We start from the raw sequence: 23,319 nt of genomic DNA on the forward strand, positions 1-23,319 counted from the left end.
CATGATGCCTGTTGGTCCAACCGAACAATCAGAACAACCATTCTGACATGACGTGGAGCTGGATCGGAGGTACATCTGATGGTTAATTGTGATGGAATTATGCAGCCGCGGCTCTTTCCAGCTCTCTTGGCTTAGAATCCAAGAAAAAACAGTTGGTTTATCAGCATTACTGTGTGCTGTGCTGTGTGGATCACCAACCACGCTTGTTCTGTAAGTCTTGTTGTGGATTAGTTTCGGCTGCAGCCTCGTGCACTGGTGCAGAGAAAAATGCATTTCATCTTGTTCTCAGAGGTTACTCAGAGTTGCACTTGTTCCGCAAGCCCTGTTTAGGATGGATTCAAGCCGTCAGATTCTTCTTAGAGGTGGAATGTAAGAAGAAAATCAATTAATTTTGCATTGCAATCAGCCAAGGGAATATAGAGACATGGACTAAACTCTTACTATGCGTTATGATGAAGCATAATTTGCTGCTTATTTTCCATTTTGCCTTTAACCGACAGACTACCTGATAGTTGGTATCGGTTCCTGCAGATATAGGGTAGAGCGAGGAAGGTACAATGCTGTACAGTACATAAATAGATGCAGATCAGCGGCAGGATCGCCGATGAAACAGGCCAACACGCTTGATTTTGATGCACTTTTGTTGGTGCATGCATGTCAGTACACATGTCTTCTACTTACAGGCTGGTGCCGAACCTGCCAATAGCCACTGAGTGAGAAGACAACCCAGTTCAGACATTCTCAGTTTCTCTTGCTTTTGGGATTAATGGGTTCAGCATGTGATCCGCGCCAACCCCCGCACCTGCCCTGCGCACAACAAACAGTTTAGAAGGATCTTCCTTATCTTTCCTCGGCGAAAGAGAGAAAAAAGAAGGCATTTCCTATCACCGGCCGAGGCACTCCGAGACAGCGACCTCGCAACGGTGAAGAACTCATGGTGGCAACTGAATCAGCCTATATAATATGTCCCCCACTTAGGAACTTTGCACTGCTGCCACCATCATCACGCTCTCCGCATTCTGCAAGCAAAGAGATTGATCAGGGGATCATCATATCGACCAGGGATATGATGGTGAAGGCGCCTGCCCACTCCTCGTCCTCGGCCGCCGCCGCCGCGGCCACCTTCTCGCTGGTCGCCAAGAAGGCGCGGCTCTCGCCGTTCATCCTGCTGTCGCTGCTCTTCATGCTCCTCTTCTCCTTCCTCTACGGGGAAGAGCTGGCGGCGCTCATCGGCCAGCGAGCTGGTCGACATTCGGCGCACTTCGACGTCAGCGTCAACCGCGAGCATCAGCAGCCGCCCGGTAAGTATCACGTTCACGATCGATCGCAGGATTAACTTGTTGCCAGCAGCGTGTAATATGGACGTACTGATCGATCTTTCCAAAAAAAAGATGGATCGGGGGTGGAGGATGGGTGGCAGAGGAAGAAGAAGAGGTGGCAGGGGAGGCTGGCGTTCGCGGTGAACGACGAGGACGAGGACGAGGAGTGCGACGTGTTCTCGGGGAGCTGGGTGCAGGACGAGGAGGCGCACCCGCTGTACCGGGAGGAGGAGTGCCCCTACATCCAGCCGCAGCTCACCTGCCAGGCGCAGGGGCGCCCCGACAGGGGCTACCAGTCCTGGCGATGGCAGCCGCACGACTGCACCCTCCCCGCGTACGCCGTCTCCCATCTTCTCTATTCTTCCGCCATTATCGTGACGGGACTCCTCTGCTGAACTAACCTCTCTCTGCTGCATGTATGCGCAGTTTCAACCCGACGCAGATGCTGGAGACGCTGCGGAACAAGCGGATGATGTTCGTGGGCGACTCGCTGAACCGCGGGCAGTTCACGTCCATGGTGTGCCTCCTCCAGTCCGCCATCCCGTCCCCGGAGGCCAAGTCCTTCGAGATGTCCCCCGACCAGCAGCACACCGTGTTCACCGCCAGGGAGTACAACGCGACGGTGGAGTTCTACTGGGCGCCCTTCCTGCTGCAGTCCAACGCGGACGACGCCGTGGTGCACAAGATCTCCGACCGCATGGTGCGCAACGGCTCCATCTCCCACCACGGCCACCACTGGGAGGGCGCCGACGTGCTGGTCTTCAACACCTACCTCTGGTGGTGCACCGGGCTGCGCTTCAGGGTCATGAACGGGCCGATCGCGGAGGCCAGGGAGGAGGACGCGGTGTGGGTGTCGACCGAGGAGGCCTACGGCATGGCGTTCCGCGACATGCTGCAGTGGGTGAGGGACAAGATGGACTTCAACACCACCAGGGTCTTCTTCACCAGCATGTCGCCCACCCACGGCAAGAGCCAGGACTGGGGGGACGCGCCGGGGGGCAACTGCTACAACGAGACGGCGATGATCGAGGACGCCGGGTACTGGGGCACGGACGGGCGGCGGAGCGTGATGCGGGTGATCAGGGAGATCCTCGACGGCGACGGCGCCGACGTGCCGCTCACGTTCCTCAACGTGACGCAGCTGTCCATGTACCGCAAGGACGCGCACACCTCCATCTACAAGAAGCAGTGGAACCCGCTGACGCCGGAGCAGGTCGCCGACCCCAGGACCTACGCCGACTGCGTCCACTGGTGCCTCCCGGGGCTCCAGGACACGTGGAACGAACTCCTCTACTCCAAGCTCTTCTACCCTTGATCACATTTAGTGTTTACTTACTAGGTTGTGATAACCATGCCAAAGTAGTTGAGTAGGCCTCCCGAGTAGTACAAACCTGGTGTTTGAATTGGTGGCAACTATCATGCGTTTTGATTCCATAGCCTTAAGAAGAAGCTGCCAATGATGATGTATACGGCGATGGGCGACTGCGCTGCTCCTGCCGCCGCGCCCCTCGCCGGTGCCCTGCTGCCCGCCCCGGCCCTCTCCACGGCCCCTCCGGCGGCGGTGCCCCGGCCCTCCCCGCCCTCCCTCCCGTCCTCTCCCGCTCCTCGCGCGGACGGTGTGCGGTGGGCGGATGTGGCTGCGGAGGAGGACCTCGCGGATGCCGTCGCAGCTGCGGCCGGCGCTCTCCTCCTTCCCCGGCGTTTCGGTGACCGGTTGGCGGAGGCTGTCGCCGCGGCTCCCCCCACGGCTCCACTGGCCGGTGAGGCGATTCCCTCTCCTGGTTTCCTCCGCGCGGACCCCCCGCCGTTCCCCTCCCTGCTCCCCCCTCCCCGTCCTTTGCAGCGCGGCGGCTCCTGCCCGCTTGCACCACCTTCCCCATCTCCCCCTGGCGCTGGCAACAGTGCTAGTCGTCAGGGGCGTGGGGCCCGGTCCTTGAACTGGGGGGTGGCCGGACGGGCCGATCTCGGGGCAGCGGCGATCTCGTGGCGGCGCTTTGCTGGCGTTCGTCGACCTCCAGGGCTGGAATTGCCTCCTCCCGGCTTGGCTCCGCCCACCGCATTATGTGGGGGCCCAAAGTTCCGGGCTTTCCGGCCAATCGCGGATGTGCCACTCTCCCCTCCGGCGCCGGTGGCGCTGCGGATGCAGGTGGGAACCCTTCCCTCCCCCCACGCGCCTTCGTGTGTTGGGTTGGGCCAACGTGGGCCTTGTGGGCCGTCCACGTCGGGGGGTCTCCTTCCCTCCCCCTGGCCCTCCTCGGTTGGGCCGGCCCATGCTGGGCCTCGTGGGCCTCCCCTCGATCCTAGCCCATCCCAGCTCCCCTCCTTAGGGTTTTCGCTGGCCGCTGGCCCCCCGCCCCAGCCCCGTCCCGCACCCTTCTCGCCGCCACCCCGCCTCCTCCTCGCGTCCTCCCCTGCGTCGCCCTCGCCACCGGTCGAGTCTCGTATCCCGCCTCCCGCCTCCGTCTACCTACCTCCCATGGCCCGCGATGCCGGTGATGGCGAGCCGCGCCCAAAGCGCCACGCGCCGGGCCGCGATGTGGCGCCTCGCTCGTCGCCAGATGGCTCGCGTCGGGAGGCCGAGCTCCGGGACGCGTTGGTGCGCGACAAGGCGGCCGCGCCATCCGAGGGTGGCGACTGGCGCTCATCCCGCCACCGGGACCGTTCCCCCTCCTCCTGGCGTGGCCGCGGCCGGGATCGGGACCGCCCGTCCCCCCGCCGCTCCCGTTCACCGCCCCGGTCTGGCCGGTCGGAGGCCTCCCCCCTCGGCGCTACGACCCTCCTCGCCGCCAAGGCCAGTTTCCTCCGGTCGGCCCCAACAACGGCGGCAACCGCAACGGGCGCGGCGCTTTCGCTAAGAAGAAGAAGAAGCGCGGAGAGCAATCTCAGCTTAGGGGTCCGGCCTCCTCGGTCACTCACCCGCCTGTTGCGGCTGCTCCTCCGCCTGCTGTGTCGGCGGCCACCTGCTTCAACTGCGGGGTGGCCGGACACTGCCAGGTCGAGTGTACCCAGCCTTTGGCCTGCTCCCGCTGCTTGCGGACTGATCATCCTGCCGCGCTGTGCCCCGACCACCAGCCCATTGGAGCCCTGGGGTTGTTCGGTTACGCACTTGACGATCTGGGCTTCTTCCAGATGGACCTCCCCGAGACCCGGGCCGCTCCGCCCATGTCCGCGCTCATCTCTGTCTTGGATGGCAAGACGGCGTCCCCGGCCATCATCTCCGACGAGCTTCGCCACCTGTTCAACCCGGACTGGGATTGGGAGGTCACCCCAATCTCAGACCGGGAATTCACGGTGATCTTCCCCGACCCCGTGAGCCTTCGGTATGGCACTCACAGCGCCAGACTCACGCTCACCCTCAACCAGCTCTCAGTTCGCATCTCGGTCCCCTCGGTGGACCCTCTCGCCGTGGCCACCCTGTCCACGGTTTGGGTGCAAATTCGTGGGCTCCCGGCTCCTGCCCGCGACGAGGGTGTTCTCCGGGGCTTGTCCCGCCTGTTGGGCAAGTTTGTGGTAGTGGACGGTGCGTCTCTGCCCAAGGGCCCCGCGGTGCGGTTACAGGTCAAATCCCCCGATCCCTCCAAGCTCAAGATGATGATTCGCATGTTCTTCAACGATGTCGGATACGACCTGCACGTTTCCGTTGAGGGTGAGACTCCCATTGATCCCCTCAACCCGGAGGCGGGAGGCGATGCCGCTCTTAGATCTGGTGGGGGTGCTACCGCTCCGGGCTCCCCTCGGGATCCCCATCACCGCTCCCCCCGCGCTGAGGCCTCTGGCGACGTCTCGTCCGATTCGGAGGATGATAGGCCCCCTGCTGGCTCCTCCCACCCCTCGACCACTCACAGCGTGGGTCTCGGCACTTCCAATGTCGACCCTGCAGACGACTGTGAGGACATCGCGGCGATCGCGGCCATGCTCGACGAGGCCGCCACCCTCCTTCCTGGCGCTACTCTTCCTCCACCCTTCCTGCCTCCGTTGTCCATCTCGGAGGAGGAGGAGAGCAAGGCCAGCCGGGGCAGCATGGAGGTTCGTCCTCCATCCTCCCCGAGGCTGGTGTCCCCGATGCCCGGCCGGGAGGACTTCCTGGAGCCGTCACCCCCTCAGTCTCCGGTGGCTCCTCCCCTTCCCCCGTCGATGGCCCGGCTTCCCAGATCTCGGGGCCGCCCTCGCTCGGCCTCTACCCCGGTTTCCTCTGCCCGGAAGAGTGACAGGCTTGGGGCGGCGTTGGGTCTTCCTGGGGCGTCCCCGACCACGGTGGAGAAGGCTTCACGACGTGCTGCTATCCGCAACCTTGATCCAGGTCCGTCTGCCTCCCAAGCCCCCTGCTCTGATTCTAATGATTTCTGTGATGCATCCTTCTCCGCTCTTGCCGGGGTCCCTCTTGGGCACCTTGCCAAGGTAGCGGCTGATTCGGCCATTGTGTTCCGTGGCGAGAAGGGTCCGGCCCTTGAGCAGCTTGCGTCCCTCCAGGCTAAAGAAATCCTGGAGGGCCACCTCGCAGCCACTAGGGCCCATGAGGCAGCAGCAACCGCGGAGGCCCCCACCGCTCCACCTCGCCGTCCATGTGGCCGTGCCCCCCTGGGGCCGATCTTGGTGAGGTTCGTGGCCGTACTCGATCCCGCACTGCTCAACTCCGCCGGGCTCTTAGCGCTGCTTCCACTGTTGGGTCCAGGGAGGACCCATTAGGCGAGTGATCATGCGTGCTCTTTTTTGGAACCTGCGGGGCTTCGGTCACGATGGCCGCCACAGGCAGCTCATAGAGTATATGCGTGAGGAAGCCATTGATGTGGTGGCGATTCAAGAAACAATGCGCACTGACTTCTCTCTAGTGGAACTTGAGCGCCTTAGTAGACATCTCTTCGCCTGGCACTGGTTGCCATCTAGTGGGGTGACCGGGCACTCCGGTGGCATCCTTTTAGGTGTGAAGGATGCCACCTTTGAGGTGGGCTCCATGGACCGTGGATCCTACTTTGTTAGTATGGAGGTCTGGGAACGTGACGTAAACTTCAAATGGGAGATCATAGTGGTCTATGGTCTGGCCGATCACAGTCGCTCCGCCGCCTTCCTGGCAGAGCTCCATGCCAAGATCTCCTCTGCGACCCTCCCGGTTGTGGTTGGAGGCGACTTCAACCTCCTTCGATCCGCGGAGGAGAAGAATAATGCTCGGGTGGATCTAGCCGAGATGCGACGTTTCAATGATTGGGCCGCAGATTTGGGTCTCCGTGAGTTAGACAGGGTCGGGGCGCGTTTTACCTGGACTAACCGACAGGTCTCCCCGACCCTTAGCGTGCTTGACCGGGTGTTTATCTCCCCGGACTGGGAACTTCGGTTCCCTTTGGCATCCCTTCAGGCCATTACCCGTATTGGTTCTGACCACGTTCCCCTCCTCCTAGCTTCTATGGATGAACGGCCGCGCCCTCCTCCGCGGTTCCGCTTCGAGAACTTCTGGCTTTGGCAACCTAACTTTATGGACGCGGTCCAAGAGCACTGGGTCTCGGCTCGCGCTGAGCCCCATAGACAGATGTCTATTCTTGATGAATGGCATCACTTATCCAAACGATCCCGACAGTTCATGACGGGATGGGGGGCGAACATCAGGAGAGATCTTCGGGTGCGGAAGGCGTCTCTCCTGGAGGAGATCCGGACCCTTGACCTTCGCGCTGACATCACCGGGATCTCCGCGGAGGAATGGATGCATAGATATAACTTGGAGGACTCCCTTATGAAGATATACTCCAAGGAGGAGGAGTACTGGCGCCAACGCGGCTCCATTAATTGGGTACTATTTGGGGATGCCAACACTGCCTACTTTCAGGCCATCGCCAATGGCCGGAGGCGATGTTGCTCCATCCCTCTCCTCTGGGAGGGTGGACAATTGTTTCAAGACCCTCAGGCTATTCGCCTGCTAGTTGACGACTTTTACAAGTCTCTATTTCAGGGTCGGCAGCGGAATGGTGTCGCCCTAGCTGACCATTTCTGGTCACGTGACCAACAGATTTCCCCCGCCGAAAATGCAATCCTTCTAGCCCCCTTCGATGCTGCGGAAGTGGAGACCCTTGTTAAAGCTATGAACCCGACGTCGGCCCCTGGCCCCGATGGCCTGCCGGTTCGCTTTTTCCAGGCCTTCTGGCCGATGGTCAAGGATATCATCCTCGACCTGTTTAGCGAGCTCTCTAAGGGTACCTTAGATATGTCCCGGCTTAACTATGGGATTATCTCCTTGATCCCCAAGGTACCAGGAGCGGCGGACATTAGACAATTCCGCCCCATCACAGTCCTAAATGTGATCTTTCGGATCCTCGCTAAAGGGTACGCCTCTAGGGCGGCCCTTGTCGCTCCCCGGATTCATCATCCGAACCAGTCAGCCTTCACGAAAGGGAGATTTATCTTAGATGGGATTCTTGTTCTTCATGAGATTATCCATGAGGTTAAGAGCAAACACCTTCGTGCGGTCTTCTTCAAGATCGATTTCCATAAAGCCTATGATACGGTGCACTGGTCCTTCCTTCGGGAAGTGTTGCTGAAGCGTGGCTTTGACCCCCACTGGGTAGCACGGGTAATGCAATTAGTTACGAGTGGCCGGACAGCGGTTAACATCAATGGGGAGGTTGGCCCATACTTCATGACTGGCCAAGGGGTACGGCAGGGCGACCCGATCTCCCCATTCCTTTTCAACCTTGTGGTTGATGCGCTCGCCTCGATTCTTGATTTGGCCAAGCATGCGGGTCACATTAGGGGGATTTGCCCTCATCTGGTGACACCTGGGGGTCTAACCCATCTCCAGTACGCGGACGACACCATTATGATGGTCGAGGGATCTGATGAGGATATCCAGAACCTTAAATTCCTCCTCCTCTGCTTCCAGGAGATGTCGGGCCTCAAAATAAACTTTGCCAAGAGCAAGGTAATGGTCATGGGATATTCCCAAAGGGAGGCCCAGCGGATTGCTAATCGTCTGAATTGCCGCTTGGGCTCCTTCCCGACGACTTATCTTGGCGTGCCCCTTAGCGATGCACGACTCCTGGAAAAGGATTTCCGCCCAATAGTCGCCAAGCTCCAACCTAGAATGGAGCCTTGGCAAGGGAGATGGCTTTCTAAAGCCGCTCGAGTGATTCTGATGAACTCCTCCCTTATTAGCCTACTGATGTATATAATGGGACTCTATAGCCTTCATGAATCCCTTCATCAGGAAATTACCAAACTGCTTTCCCGTTTCTTTTGGGCGGGAGAGAACAATAAGCAGAAGTACCATATAGTCAAATGGTCTGAGATCTGCAAACCTAAGGACCAGGGAGGCTTGGGAGTCATCTCCTCCAAGCGTATGAACATTGCCCTCCTGTCCAAATGGCTTTGGCGGATCCAGACGGAGGAGGGTGGCCTGTGGCTTCAGATTATTCGTAGGAAGTACCTTCGTGGGCAACCACTCGCGTTTGCCTCTAGGGCTGGAGGATCCCAATTCTGGCAATCGGTGATATCTTTGCTTCCGGTCCTACGCATTGGGACCTCCATCCAGATAGGCTCTGGATCTGCCACCCTCTTTTGGCTGGACCGATGGGCGGGACCCCGCCCCTTTGCAAAGCGTTTTTACGCGTTATTTTCTATCTGTGTTCGCCCACAGATCTCTGTGGCTGCGGCATTAGAGAACCTAAGTGCGATTGCCTTTCGTCGCACCTTCGGGGCGATCGAACTTGCGCAATGGGACGAGTTACTGGAATGCATTGCCCTTCATCCTCCTTCTCTGGAACCGGATTCGCTATCCTGGTACCTCGAGCCAAGCGGTAGATTTTCGACTAGATCCCTGTACCAGGCGATTGTGCCTACGCCTGGTCCAGTGGAGCTCACGGTGCTCTGGGAGATCAAACTCCCCCTAAAGATCCGTATATTCTTATGGCAATGGGTTAGAGGACGCCTCCCCTCGGGCACTGAGGTCCGTAAGCGTAATGGACCCGGAGACGGTCTTTGCCCCATTTGTCTGGTTCCGGAAGACTGCAACCACATCTTCTTCCGGTGCCCGGCGGTGCAGTTTTTATGGAGCTGCTTTCGGGAGGTAGTTGGAGGCACATGGTGCCATGACAACCTACCGGATTTGTTCGGGGAGGCCCTCCGGCTTCCCGGGTCCAGGCGCGCCCCTATTTGGGTCGCGCTAGGCACCCTTGCCTGGTCCCTTTGGTGTACCCGCAATAAATTAGTCGTCGAACGAGTGATTTCGTCCCGTGTGACTGATGTGATCTACAAAATGTGTGGCCTCCTGCAGCTTTGGAGACCGCTTAGTAAGCGGAGCGATCGAGCCGTCATCGACAGCATCATGGCGGGTCTTCGTGCCTCGGCGGCGTCCTTTGCTCCTCCTCCGCCACCTCCACCGCCCCCTCCTGAGCCAGATTAGCGCCTCCGAGTACTCTTTTGGGGTTTGTCTTGCTGTGCCCCCAGCATGATTCTATGACTTATTGTACTGTAACTTGATGTTGGATGCTTGGTGGTTGCTTTATAATATAAAGCGGGGGAAAACCCTTTTTCGTTAGAAGAAGCTGCCAAACAGAATAGGCGATCTTCTTCTTCCTTTTGTTAGCCGAAGCGAGGCAATCAGGTGCAACTGTTGAACCTGCTAAAGGGAAGAACATGCAAGAGCCGACCGGAAAAACAGGATTATCATAACCATAAGATAATTGTGCGATCAGCAAATCGAATCGCACGTCTGGCATGCTTGTATATATGGAATGTGACAATTAATGCATATCTCGTACGTACTTAATTAGACCTATACCCTCTATATATACTGAGGCGAGAGGGGGAGTCACAGCCATTGCTACAGCCTACAGACTGCGTCTATCTCATAATCTCCCACACCGTTCGTCGAAAATATGAAGGGGGGCAGCATGGTGTACATGACTGTTTTGTTCATCGGGTGTCTTCTTATGGTTGGACAATGTAAGTACCGTTTATATATGTATATGTATGTATATATATTTGTGTATCGTGCACTGACATCCATGCATAAATATTATCAATGTAATAGGTCGTCGCCCTGAGCCTGAGAGCATCTACCAAGATGGCCGTGCCAACACAACTATGGCGGTCTCGTCATTAGATGACAGCAAAATTACCGTGAAATTTTGTCTTCCTAGAAATTGTACATCTAAAGGTGAATTCTGGGGCTGGGATCCAGAGTGCTACTGCTGCCTCACCAAGCCGGGTGTACCGTGTTTTCATACCGCAGAGGAGTGTCAGAAGAAATGCCCACCATTGAAATAAGGGTGTGGAATATGAGAATATATATAAAGCAGCCTGTTAGAATAAAATAACGTGTGGATATTGATGCACGTAGTACCTTTTCACGAGTGTATAATAACTATGCTAATAAAAACATGAAATGGACTCAGTAGCTCCATTTCACTTCCAGTGTCCCACGCGCGTACTTGGACGTACACTGCTGCTTCAACCGCGTGCATGCATGCATGCATTGGTACGACGTGAGCATGCCAGCATGGGACAAATCCTCCTCATGGACAAATCCTCAGGCGACATTCGTACGACGTGAGGTACCCCGCGTCTTCTCGCGCAGGCGACTCGGGGGTGATTAGGTTTTCCCCCGAGCACCGCCACCCTCGTCTGCCTCCCCTCGCCGCCGGCGCCGGCGGCCTCCGGCCGGCCCGCGACAGCGACGGGACCCCTTCCACCTCCTCCTCCGTCCGTCCTCGTGTTGGTCCCCCTTCCTGCTCGCCCGCCTCGTCCTCGGCAACGCGAGGCTGTGTGGAGATCGCCGCCTCGTCCTGGTGGTCTCCCCGCGGGCTGGGGCCGTGCCTCCTGCCGCCGGACGGCCTGGGGAGCAGGCCTGGCCGTTGCTGGCTGCTTCCCCGCCCGATGGGCTTCTTCCTCTGCTTAGAGCGGCCAGATCTGGATCATGGTGTTGGGTGCTTGAAGGGGGTCGGTCTGGGATGGGGCCTCAGAGTGGTGCTTGTTGCGGTGGCTGGAGCGGTCGGCTTCGCGCGAGCTGCTCGTCTCTTCGGAGATGGGTGAGCGTGGCTCTTTGGATCTGGGGCGGCGGCCCTTCCGGCGAGACTCCATTGGCTTGACCGGTGCTCGTTGGTGCTGGCCGTTTTTCCTCGGCCGCCGGGGCGGCGAGGCGACGGCTGGTGGCGGCTGTGGTGCGGGCGTCTCGGCGGCGCCGGATCCAGATCTGAAGGCCTCCGTCTACTTCAATCAGGGCTGCCTCCGATGGTCCTGCTTTGGGCGGCCTTTGTCGCCGGAGTTGTACCTGTTTGGCGGCTGGAGGTGGGAGGTGGCTCCGGAGAAACCCGAGGCCAACAGTGCTGGTAACGATGGCGGCGACGCCCGAGGGCGTCGTACCCTTCTTGTAGGCCCGTCCAGGTTGCCTCCTTCCCCTTTTCCTTCCACCCAGCTCGTATGCCGGGCGAAAGCCCAAATCCTTGCCGGATCGAGCGACAGCGGCGCTCCAGGTGTCGTCACCTTCTTGGGGGTGTTGTTCGTGGTGAGTTTTGGGTGGATGTGATGCTTTGGTTGCTTGGCGGCGGATTGGTCTTCAGCAGCCCTGCCGGTCTCGGCGGAGCGGTGCTTCATCCTACTCATTGATGGCGGCGTATCTCGGCGGCATGGCACAGTGGAAATTCGGCGTCCGATGTGTGGCAATGGACTCGCGCAGGAGGACGAAGCTGTCTGGTGTCGTGGTGACGTCGATGGCTGAGTGGCCAGACAAGGTAGAAGCCTCAATTTGATCTGAAGACGGACCTGTGGAAGATGGCGGCAACGACACACGAGTGTGTCTGGCCGGATTGTGCCCCAGACCCGGTATGTGGCTCGGCTGGAGCTTCCGAATGTGTTTTGGCTTCCGGCTTTTGATGTTAGGCTTAGGTGAGTGGTCTGGGTAGTGGCCTATCTAGCACCCCTTCATCATTTTGGATAAGAGTAGCGACATATGTTGCCATGATGGTGGATTCAGGCACATTGTTGTAATACTTTGTAAGGTCCTTGAGAATAATCAATAAAATGGCCGTATGCATCTCCCAGATGCAAAGTCCGAGGGTCATCCTCCTTTTTTAGTACGACGTGAGCATGTAGTAACAAGATTATATTATTGTTCAAATCATAAGGGTACACTCGTTTTGACACAGGTCTCAGGGACAAATCCCATCCATATGGTCGTACGCTGAGAGGTGCGCCAACCATTTGGCCAAAATCACTGTCATGATCTGCGAAAGAAACAATATCACACAGTAAATCGTTGGTGAATTTTTTCACCCGGAAGACTCTTTTGTTAGTGCCCAATAATTAAGCGCCACACTACACTGTACACCGCTTGACTGACATTCCGGACTGCCTGAAAATTGCTAAGTCAATGTGCAACGTCTAGCTCTTAGGCGTTACACACTGATTTAGCATTTTTAAGCAACCCAGGGTGCGACGCTGGCCAGTCATGTACCCGCCTGTCAGTTTGACCAAGTCAACAGTCAACCCAGTCAGTGTGTCACATTTGACAACCTAGTTGACTCGGCAGTAGTCAACTGCCCTTGGCCCCACCTGTCATCCACTGTGGCTAGCCCATGGTGGGTGTAAAAGGTATTTTACTGTTCTAGATAATTCAAATTTAAATAATTCCAGTAATTTCAGAATATTGTTAAAATTTTGTAAAATCATATAAAATCAATCGCAGCTCGGATGAAAATGTTTTATATGTGAAAAAGATCAGAAAAATGAGACAAATCTGTTTGGGCCCCCCATGTACCTGTCCCATACCTACAACACTGCAAACGTGAAACCTTCCTCTCCGGTTCGTCTGTCCGATAAATGCCTAAAGCCGAGAAAATATCATGAGAAATTTTCCCGCTCCGTTTGTAACGCATAGCACTGCATTACGTCACCCCTAGCATAGCATATCACCATGTCATGCTTTGTGCTGCATCTGTGTGCTTTATATTTACTGTTTCTTCACCCTCTTATTCTTCGGTAGACCCCGAGACCGACGCTGATGCCATCGAGTACAACCATGCTGCAGACGTCCAGCCACTTGCCGCAGAGCTTCAAGGCAAGAAAAACCCCCTTGATCATTCCTATATTGCCCTTTTTCTCTCTATCGTGCTTGCATTAGATTTTGCTACTGTATTTGATAGCTCATATTCTGATGCATAGCCTGATTTTATATCCTGCTGTTGAAGGAAATATGCCCTAGAGGCAATAATAAAGTTGTTATTTTATATTTCCTTATTCATGACAAAGGTTTATTATTCATGCTAGAATTGTATTGATGGAAAACTTAAATACATGTGTGAATACATAAACAAATACCGTGTCCCTAGTAAGCCTCTACTAGACTAGCTCGTTGATCAAAGATGGTTAGGGTTTCCTAACCATAGACATGTGTAGTCATTTAATAACGGGATCACATCATTAGGAGAATGATGTGATGGACAAGACCCATCCGTTAGCTTAGCATATTGATCGTTCAGTTTATTGCTATTGCTCTCTTCATGTCAAATATATATTCCTTCGACTATGAGATTATGCAACTCCCGGATATCGGAGGAATGCCTTGTGTGCTATCAGACGTCACAACGTAACTGGGTGATCATAAAGATGCTCTACAGGTATCTCCGAAGGTGTTTGTTGAGTTGGCATAGATCGAGATTGGGATTTGTCACTCCGAGTATCGGAGAGGTATCTTTGAGCCCTCTCGATAATACACATCATAAGCTTGCAAATAAATGACTAAGGAGTTAGTCGCGAGGTGATGTATTACGGAACGAGTAAAGAGACTTGCCAGTAAAGAGATTGAACAAGGTATAGAGACTTGTCGTTAAATATATATCAACAAGGATCATCCCCACTGCCGAAGTGCCATCCTCCTCCAGAAAGGAACCATCTACGGACAAGATCAACATACAATCTGATGAGTTTTGATTAGAAAAAAGGAGTTTCTTTCTTTCTAACTAACCTCCCCCCCCCACCCAATCTCCAATCAAAACTCACCAATTTGTAAATTCCGTGTAACTCTATGTATCTCTAGTATTACTCCATCAGCTCACCTCGCTCCTCTCGTCGACCATCCGCTATATACATGCTTGCATAGTACTTTCTGCCTCCTCTCCTTCCTCCTCTCACCCGAGTACGAGTTCTCTCCCACCCTCCATCCACCACCGATTGCTGAAAAAAGATCAGCCCTTCTCCTCTGCACCCATGGTCTCTATCAGTGGCGGAGCTTCATGAGGCCAAAGGGGGCCATTGTCCCCTACTCCAGAAAAACTACCCCTAATTATTAGGTTTGAATATCAATTATTTCTTAGAGTTCATGTATAATTTATCTTCTTCGTCCCCTCAACTACGATTAGCCCTCCTAAGAATCTTCATCAACCTCGACATTCATCGCCGGCAATGCCAGTGTCGAGTATCTTAGCACGGCGTGTTGGAGCCCTGCCTTCGGGCTTGTGCATACACTCTCGGAGCGAGCAGCCGATACTTCTCCTCTGCCAAGGAGCCACCGGAGCTCCCCCGACGACAAGGAGGAGGGCAGCGCGGTGGTGCACCTCCCCATTCGCTGCAGCCAGCACTGCGATGGGCCGATTGAGTGACGTGGGCATCGAGCGCAGTATCAACGCGACGGGCGCAGCGCTCCTCGCCGAGCAGACTCGGCGAGAGGATGGTACCAGGTCTTCGATCTCCTTGTTCTTTTGGTTGTTTCTGCTTTCCGTTTCCCCTGTTCGTCGTGGGTAGTTCGTCGTGGAGTAGTAGTTTTCGAGCTCATAAAAACCCCTCTTTCTGTACTAGGTAATTTGGAAGTATTTGGCATATGTGTCTGTTTAGGGCGCATCTATGGCACGTCTACTCGTAAGTGACATCATGTACAGAATTGTGGGCTCGTTTCGTTTTCTTTCTCTCAGTCCTTTGTTATTGTTTGGGAGCACCTATAGCTCAGCGGGAAAAAAAGTTGGCTGACGCAAACTGTTATTGTTTTGGCTTCTATAGTGATTAGGCAGACTGGTTGTGTTTTGGTTATCCAGTTGCTGCAGTGTAGTGAGAAGCGAAAATCAAAATCTTGCGTTCTGCCGCAACAGAGTAAAAGAAAAAAAATATGTATATCAGGGCGGCTTGTTCCCAGCAGGGTTCCGTCAATGCATTGAGCATTGTTTACTGTTTTTTTTAACATCAGACACAAGCGTTCATATATATGAGTATACACTCGCCCTATGAACGCACACATGCACACCTTATCCCTATGAGCACCTTCGAGTGACTAATCCGGTATATCATCTTAAGATTTTACAAAGTCATTGTAGGTCAAAAATTATGAAATAAATGTGAACACCAGAACTTGAACCCTAATGGGCCGGGAATACCACTGTCTATCTAACCATCCAATCACAGGTTGGTTCGCCACTGTTCATTGTTTTTGAGATGTATGATTAGAGATAAATCTTACTCGGATTTTAGTTGCAAGAAAAAGGAGCAGACATGGTACGAGCTCTACAACAAGTATACAGACGTGACATTCTTGGTTACTTTGTCAACATTCCAGTGTATAAAAAATAAAAATGGAGGAAATGGAACATGACCAAAAACTGGTGAAAACACATTTAAACGAGATAAAAAAAGTAACTACTTAGAATGAAGAAACTGAGTTAAGATATGAAAAAATGTTTTGAACTGATACATGAACAATGAACTGGCAGTGTGGACGATAAATTCTTCTGAAAATGTATACCATTCTTTTTATTCCATTGTACAACGAATTGTTTGAATGTACAGTGTGCACGTGCTTCGTTTGTGCACTGGTGCCCTGTATTTTGTTGAACCTATAGCTTGATGCATGATTGATCGAAGCTCACTTGTGTTCTGTTGTTATTCCACTAAGGCTGATCGACGTAGAACTTCTCTTCACAAAAAGTTGTTAATTGCCATGCAGCTGGAAGATGGCATGAAAAGGCTCGTCTCATTCTCCATTTGAAATGATTTGTGTTAAAGCACAGAAAACAAATACATGATGAACATTTTATAAACAATTTCAAAATGTTCATTCGGGTGTTAAAAACAATTTTTAAAATGTTCATGAATTAGAAAAGCATTTTCAAGATACGAGCCAAAACATTTTATAAAAATACATGGGGAACCGGAACATTTTGTAAAAACGCGATGAAAATTTTGAACGTACGCGATGGTTTATTTTAAAATGAAGCAAACATTTTATAAGTCACATGATAGAGAAAAAACCAAAAAGGGAAAAAGTACAAATATACATCAAAAAGATTCGTTACTGCTGGAAATTTGACAGAAAAGCCCTTGAGTAGAATAACAAATGTGAGCACCTAGGAAAAGGAGCAAAAATGGGGTCTGATTTGGATAAAATTAAGTTGTTGCAGAAAAAACTGGGATAAATATTAACTGGATTAAAAGTCGTGTGTTGTTGCTAAACTTGTGAAAGGATGACAAAAGCAAAACAACTCATCAAATAGGGTGAATATTGACCACACAATAAATTTCTCCTACGACTGTAAAAAAACCAGATTTCTCCTACACATTCTTTTGTTACACATAAGTTGAGGCGGTCGAGGTCCGCTCCTCCCACAACGGTTTTGGTTTATCCTCCCTTTGAGGCATTGGCGCTTGCGGTATGGTGGTACGATGCTCTTGCAAAGCGTCTTTTATGCAGTTATGCTCCTTCGGGAACCTAAAAATGGTCATCTCATCCTTTTTTAGGCGTGTCACACCGGATCTAGCTTCCTCAATGAAGGGTGTGTGAAGGATAATTACGGTTGAGGACTTTCTTCTCTAGCATGTTCTTTGTGTGTTGGTGAGATGTGCTCAATGGTGTGTTTCTTGTCTGTCATTTTCTGTCGTTGGTTAAGTGGCAGGGCCACGCTCGCGTGGCCTTTCTATTTGTCTTTGCCCAGTTTTTCATAATCGGCTCAACAACTTGTTTTCTTTATATATATGAATGGTTCACATATTGGGTTTTTTCAAAAAAGTTTACCTTGCGCTTGAACGACCCATTTTGTGCTGAAATTAGATTATTTTTTTACCAATGGTTCACATATTTATCTTCTATACAAAATTCATGCCCAAACTTTGCGTCCATGATCCAAACTTAGCAAAAAGTTACTATTGGTAGATTAGTATAGTTCATCTACATTACACACTGATGTAACCCAAAAAACATCACATTACAGATTACACAGCAGCAGCAACACGACCTGACGATAGTCACAAACCCGAGTCCAAGTTCAACACACACACAAAAGAAAATTCAAGTCCAAGTAGCCGCACCGGCGCCTCTGCTGAACTCAACCAGTCCGCGACCGAGCGCCGCCGCTTCCGTGCCGGAAGCCACGCCCGCGATCTGCCCCAAGTGGTCGGAGTCCTGCGCGCCGTGTAACAGCACGGCCGCCAAATCAGCTCCCGCGCCGTCAAATCAGCTCGCGTAGAACCAGTTCGCCGGAGCTAATGGCGGCGCCGGCGGGCTCCCACCCCGCCTCGCCGCCAGCGATACCCGGGAAGGCTGCGGTGGCAGCGTGCGCCGCCATGGCCGTCTCGTACGTCGCCGTCCTATACGCCCCCACGCTCCTCCTCCGCCTCCCGCCCGCCACCTCGCTCCGCGCCTTCTTCCACCGCCGCTTCGTGTGCGCGGCCGTGTCCTCCGCCGCCTCCGTCCTCGCCACCGCGGCTCTCCTAGGCGTAAGTGCCCCTTTCTCCCCTTCCAGTCCCCATCTAAGCCCTAGTGTTTGATACCCGGAAGGAATCTCAAATCCCCTAATCTATCTTGCTACCTCTCAGGTATGGAACTTGAGCGACTCGTCTATGGCGCTCGCGGTGTTCGGCATTCGTAGCGATCACTTGGTAATGAAGCTGTATCTCGATTACTACCATTTTTTGCTTCTGATTATACTCCCTCCGTTCCAAAATAGATGACTCAACTTTATACTAACTTTAATACAAAGTTGGGTCATCTATTTTGGAACGGAGGGAGTATACACTAATAAGTGGTGAGCTTCTAATGCTTGGACTGAAATGCTTTGATGGATCAGCTCGAGGCAGTAGTGATTCCACTTCTCCTTACATCCCTAGTATATGCTGGGTCATTCATCGCAAGACTCTGGGCCATGTCAAGCTCGTGTGGCACGGATGATGATGGGGTGGGAGTCAGCTGCACCGACAAGCTTGCTCGCTGGATGCAAACCTCCTTACAGGATGTAATGGTGTGGCGGAACTACGTAGTGGTTTGTTCTCATTCCCTTTGATACCATTATTTGACACTGCCTATTGGATGATGTGGAAATGTCACATAGTATTACTGTCAGTGAATGTGGGATTATTAACTGAACATCTAATTGTAGGACTACATTATCAGCTAACAAGTTCATGTGTGCAAGTTGTTAACATTAGAATGCAAGCAGAGCCATGAATCAGTGGTTATGGGGATCAGATAAGCAATGCAATTCCATTATATTTCACAAGGAAGGCCAAGTATCGGCACCTAAAATATAATTTGGACCAGTACTTCTGCTGGCCATGACCCCTGCTAGCTCCATTCTCCCTCTGCCACTGTTTGTATTATTGTTACAACTGAAAAGTGAGAACACAGAGTCATTTTCTATTTTCGGCGATGTTATTTGAGGATGATCTTTTGACCAGGCACCGTTTACGGAGGAGCTGGTTTTCAGGGCGTGCATGATACCTCTTCTTCTGTGTGGAGGATTCAAAATGTATAACATTATATTTCTGAGTCCAATCTTCTTCAGCCTAGGTAAATAGGTATAATATATTGCACCAGTTTTCACTTCGAAGGAACCAGCCTGGCACAAATCCTTCAGCTAATTTATGCAATTCGTCCTTTTCTAACTTGCAATTGGTGTATGAGTTTAGAAATGGTGCATGACCACATTCAGTTTTACCTTTATGTTTTGTGTTACTCTCAGTTAGTAACTGGGTCTTTCTGTTCACAGCACACCTAAATCACTTGTTTGAACTTCACCAACAAGGATGCAACTTTATGAGATCTCTCCTGATTGTTGGTATTTTTCTTCGCACCATCTGATTTTCTCCTTTAATGCTGTACAATCTCCGTATAACTTCATTGATAGCATGGGAAATTAAGAAGATCCCATGATTTAAATTTACATGCTAGAGTGTCCTTTATGCCTGCACCTGTGATCTATCGAAGAATGTTTTGGTATATTCCAATGTCCCTTCCAAAGTGCAAGCAGTCGCTTGTATAAGATCCTATCTTTTTCCGTTACATTTTATTTAGTCACACCATGGTCTCAAATGGTCCCTTCTAAACATTTGGAGCATCATGTTATACGTTATATATTTATAGGGCGAGTAACACTGCACATGCCTAATTGTTGTCAAAACAATTAATTGTACTTCAAATATGAATGTGATATCTTTATTCTGTCATGCTATTTAGTGTTTACTTCCTTCGTAGCGTTCATTTATAAGAATCATTTCTTAGCTCACATACTATATGTGTTAGGGAATCGTGATTGCTGGTACAGATTATATTCATTCTGACTTTTTGATAGCTCGTCATATTACACACATTAGTCTTCTGTTTGTCCGTAGTTCTTGCACGTATTTTTTGAAACTTATCATCAGAGATTGCACAATTACTTTGGTTTCACCATTTGCGAACACCTTTTCCTTCCCTTGTTGAACTTACCATGACTTTTTTCTTCCATTCTCAGGTGTCCAATTAGGCTACACTGTAATTTTCGGGTGGTATGCTGCATTTTTGTTCATCCGAACAGGTCCTACTAATTCCCTTTTTGTTTTTGAAAACAGAAAATTGAGGGTTTATTTATTTCAGCTATATCATTGATTCGTCACTATTGCTTATACCTTCCTAGTACTCTTCCAATTAGCTCTTATATTTCTAGCTTTTTTTTAGAGATGTTAGGTTTACTTGCCGTTGGTCCTAGTTCGTGCTGCGGCAAATGCTAGTCAGATTAACTTCTGAAGTATTAGCCTCTATATTCCAAAGTTTGTAGTTCCTAGTCCCAAATTGCTAGCACAAGGTTGGTTTAATCCCTTTTGGTAATGTAAAGTTGGTTCGATCCCAACTTGGGAGGCATGGCTTGAAAGAACGTTGGTTAAACACAAACTTGTGTACTCTTGGTGACTTTTCAGTATTCGTGCCTTAAGATTCGTGGCTGAGCTCTCTGATGTGGCGCTACATGGCAGTTCAAGTGCATTTAATTTTCCTGAACCTTGCTTATCTGTTAATTCATACTGAATGCAATTCAAAATTTCAAATATTTGTATATTATGCTTAATTTGTATTAACTCTGTCAGTTACTAGTGGGTGTCTGGGTGATCAAATCAGAACAGCGAGTCAAATATTAATGTATTAGGGCTGTTGATTGTAGCAGTTTTTGTAAGCTAGTGGTACTCGAGGAGCAGGAGATGTCCAAGTCCAGGACCTGAATTTTGGCCTCACAACTTCTTCCTCTTTGTTATTCTCTGCTGGGATGCTGCACTGCTCAGGGACGGAGGCAGTAGGGGGCGAGCTGGGGCCATGACCCAGGCCAACAATGATAAAACAACACTGTTAGAGCTACCAATATGATGTTTTGGCAGCAAAATATTGTATTTTAGCTGTTCTGGCCCTCCCCAACAATGATGCAGCAACAATTGCACCCCTTCATACAACTTTTCTGGCTCCGTCCCTGGCACTGCTAAACATCATCGTCCCTTCTCATCTAAACTGAGGAGTGTGAGTGGAATCTCCAAACCATTGACACAGGTTTCTTGGTAGCGTTATCCACTTGACTGCTTGCTGTGTCCTCTGCATCCATGGTGTTCCAGCACTGCATTGCTTTCATTTCGACATGAACCGTATAGTAAGTTCTTCTTGAGAACTTTCCTCTTCTTACTGCTACTTTCTATTGAAAAACTTACAGTAAGGATGCTGTTGAAAACAAAGCAATGCAATGCTCGTACGTTGAGGATGCAGAAAGTGTTTGCATGGAAAACGCCGCCGCAAACATTGTTGCTGCCCCATGCAGGAGATCTCTGTGGGCTGTGGCAACGGTTTAGAGATTCTGCCCACCTTCCTTATCAATGCATGCATAGAGGGAGGATGATGTTTAGCACTGTAATGCCCAACATAGATTAATAACGAGGAAGAATGGGACGAGACGCAATTTGGGTCCTAGTGTGCACTTAGCATTAACTGACAGAGTTAATATAGATTAAGCCTACAATTCAACTGTTTGAATCACATTCATTTTGCTGTGAGGGGGCATGGTTCAAGAAAAGTAAGGGGGGCTTGTCTGCCTTGTGTCTCAAGTCATGCGGCCATGTGTTTGGCTTGTGAGTAGCCAAACCTCTCTTGTGCTATGTGTTTCAAGTTTTAAGGAATGACAAGTGTGCTAACTTTTATTGCTCTTTCCTGCCTTACTTCGACAATATGGAACTAAACCATGCAAGGTTTGGAATTTAGAAACTGGGTTTCCCACATGGACCAAATTTATAAACACAATTGAAAATATTGTGCTCATTAAACCCATCTGCTGATCCAACATGATAGTCTAATTTTGTGAAGCCATATATTTTGGCAAACTATCAAATAATTACACCCTTTTAGGATTAGTTTTGTAAAACCAGACTTCATCTGTGTCAGCGTTAGAAATTATGCTTTGTAGGTTTTCAAGAGAGTTGAAAAGCGTGACTCGGTAGTTAGTGAGACAAACCTGACGGCACTGTTACGAAGTTGCTCTGGCCCCGTAACGGTCGTGTGGTTGATGATGGCCCCCACAAATGTTTGTTCAGGTGAAATCGTAGAAGGTGTGGTTTGCTACCTACAACAGTGATGCTGATACAAAAGCCGTGTTGTTTGTGATGGCCTTGTTATGAACTAAGAAAAGTTTCTTGAGAACAGGAGTTGTTCTGATAAATTTACTCTTATCTTTCTGCTATGGCACTCACTAAGCTTATGCCCTGTGAACTGGTTAGGGAAAAAATGAAATTTCACTTGTACTAAGTGCCATGCCTTTTCGCTTGGTAACATGCTGCATGGATGAGCTAGTTCATATGTTTTGACTGAAAGTGTACTTTAATTTTGTCTTCACAAACATGACATATTGATCAACTTTTGGCCTAAAAAACTGCAGGGAATCTTGTGTCTCCTATTGTTGCTCACATATTGTGTAACATGATGGGTTTGCCTGCGTTCTCATCACCGCGAACAAGAGGTATGCACATATGATGTTCTTTCTCCGAAGAAAGAAAAGTAAGCTCATGCAAAGTTGTAAAACTTCTCCCCGGTGCTTATCTGTGTTCCAGGAGTGACATCGCTAGCGTTTCTGGCCGGTTCAGTATCCTTCTTTTGTCTTCTTTTCCCTGCTACAAGTCCAAAACTGTACAATGCGAGGTTAGACGGATGCAGTTGCTGGCATGGTTACTGCAGATGGAGTTAGCACAGAACTGAGCGTGGGGAACAATGCTGCATCCGTTCCTGTGGCTGAGCGTGGGGAACTGAGTGCATTTGGATCACCCCACACAATCCCAACTTATACAAGGCCCTGTTCTGGATCGCTTCTGCCATTGTTGTAAAATACATTCTTGTAGCTAGCTTGCTTGCCCTTCTCTTGCAGTTCAGAAATTGTTCGCCAAGGATCAGAAGGCTGTCAATTTTTGTTTTGAAAGACTTGTCCAAAGCCGCATCGTATGGCTCTTCAAACTAATTATGTCAATTTTTTTTAGGGAACTAATCATGTCAAATTGGTTTAGCTTTGAAGATTCTGCTTTAAGCCTTGTACCTTTGTGCATCATGCAGTTTTTGTGTTCTTTTTGACAATTATCCCCTCCTTTATTCATTCATCGTAGCATCGCTTGCAACAAGAGGAATAACCACATCCAGGACGGTGTCCATCCAGATATATGGAGGAGAAAATCTAGCTATCCTAGCTAGTTCATGAGAAAATCTAGCTATCCTAGCTAGTTCATGAGAAAATCTAGCCAGTTTTGGTGTTCTATTTGGGTTGCAGTAGACAGAGAT

At 51.0% G+C, this 23,319-nt stretch overlaps 2 protein-coding genes across 3 annotated transcripts; both read left to right on the top strand.

The window, feature by feature from the left end:
* The first annotated feature begins 627 nt into the window (after positions 1-627).
* Positions 628-2,751, top strand: LOC123092227 (protein trichome birefringence-like 33). Its single transcript, XM_044513931.1, has 3 exons — positions 628-1,301; positions 1,392-1,653; positions 1,746-2,751. The coding sequence occupies exons 1-3, from the start codon at positions 935-937 to the stop codon at positions 2,632-2,634; spliced, it is 1,518 nt and encodes a 505-aa protein (XP_044369866.1). The 5' UTR covers positions 628-934; the 3' UTR covers positions 2,635-2,751.
* Positions 2,752-17,503: 14,752 nt separating this feature from the next.
* On the top strand, positions 17,504-23,079 carry LOC123129312 (CAAX prenyl protease 2). Of its 2 annotated transcripts, XM_044549530.1 has the most exons (8): positions 17,522-17,993; positions 18,093-18,155; positions 18,344-18,535; positions 18,951-19,062; positions 19,262-19,330; positions 20,006-20,068; positions 22,433-22,513; positions 22,605-23,079. In XM_044549530.1, the coding sequence occupies exons 1-8, from the start codon at positions 17,763-17,765 to the stop codon at positions 22,736-22,738; spliced, it is 945 nt and encodes a 314-aa protein (XP_044405465.1). In that variant the 5' UTR covers positions 17,522-17,762; the 3' UTR covers positions 22,739-23,079. The 2 variants fall into 2 exon arrangements, with proteins under 2 accessions (XP_044405471.1, XP_044405465.1); XM_044549536.1 differs by lacking the exons at positions 22,433-22,513; positions 22,605-23,079 and adding an exon at positions 21,221-22,426 and having other exon boundaries at positions 17,504-17,993.
* Positions 23,080-23,319: the final 240 nt, after the last annotated feature.

This window comes from Triticum aestivum, chromosome 1B (assembly GCF_018294505.1).
Source record: "Triticum aestivum cultivar Chinese Spring chromosome 1B, IWGSC CS RefSeq v2.1, whole genome shotgun sequence".
Taxonomy (NCBI): Eukaryota; Viridiplantae; Streptophyta; class Magnoliopsida; order Poales; family Poaceae; genus Triticum; species Triticum aestivum.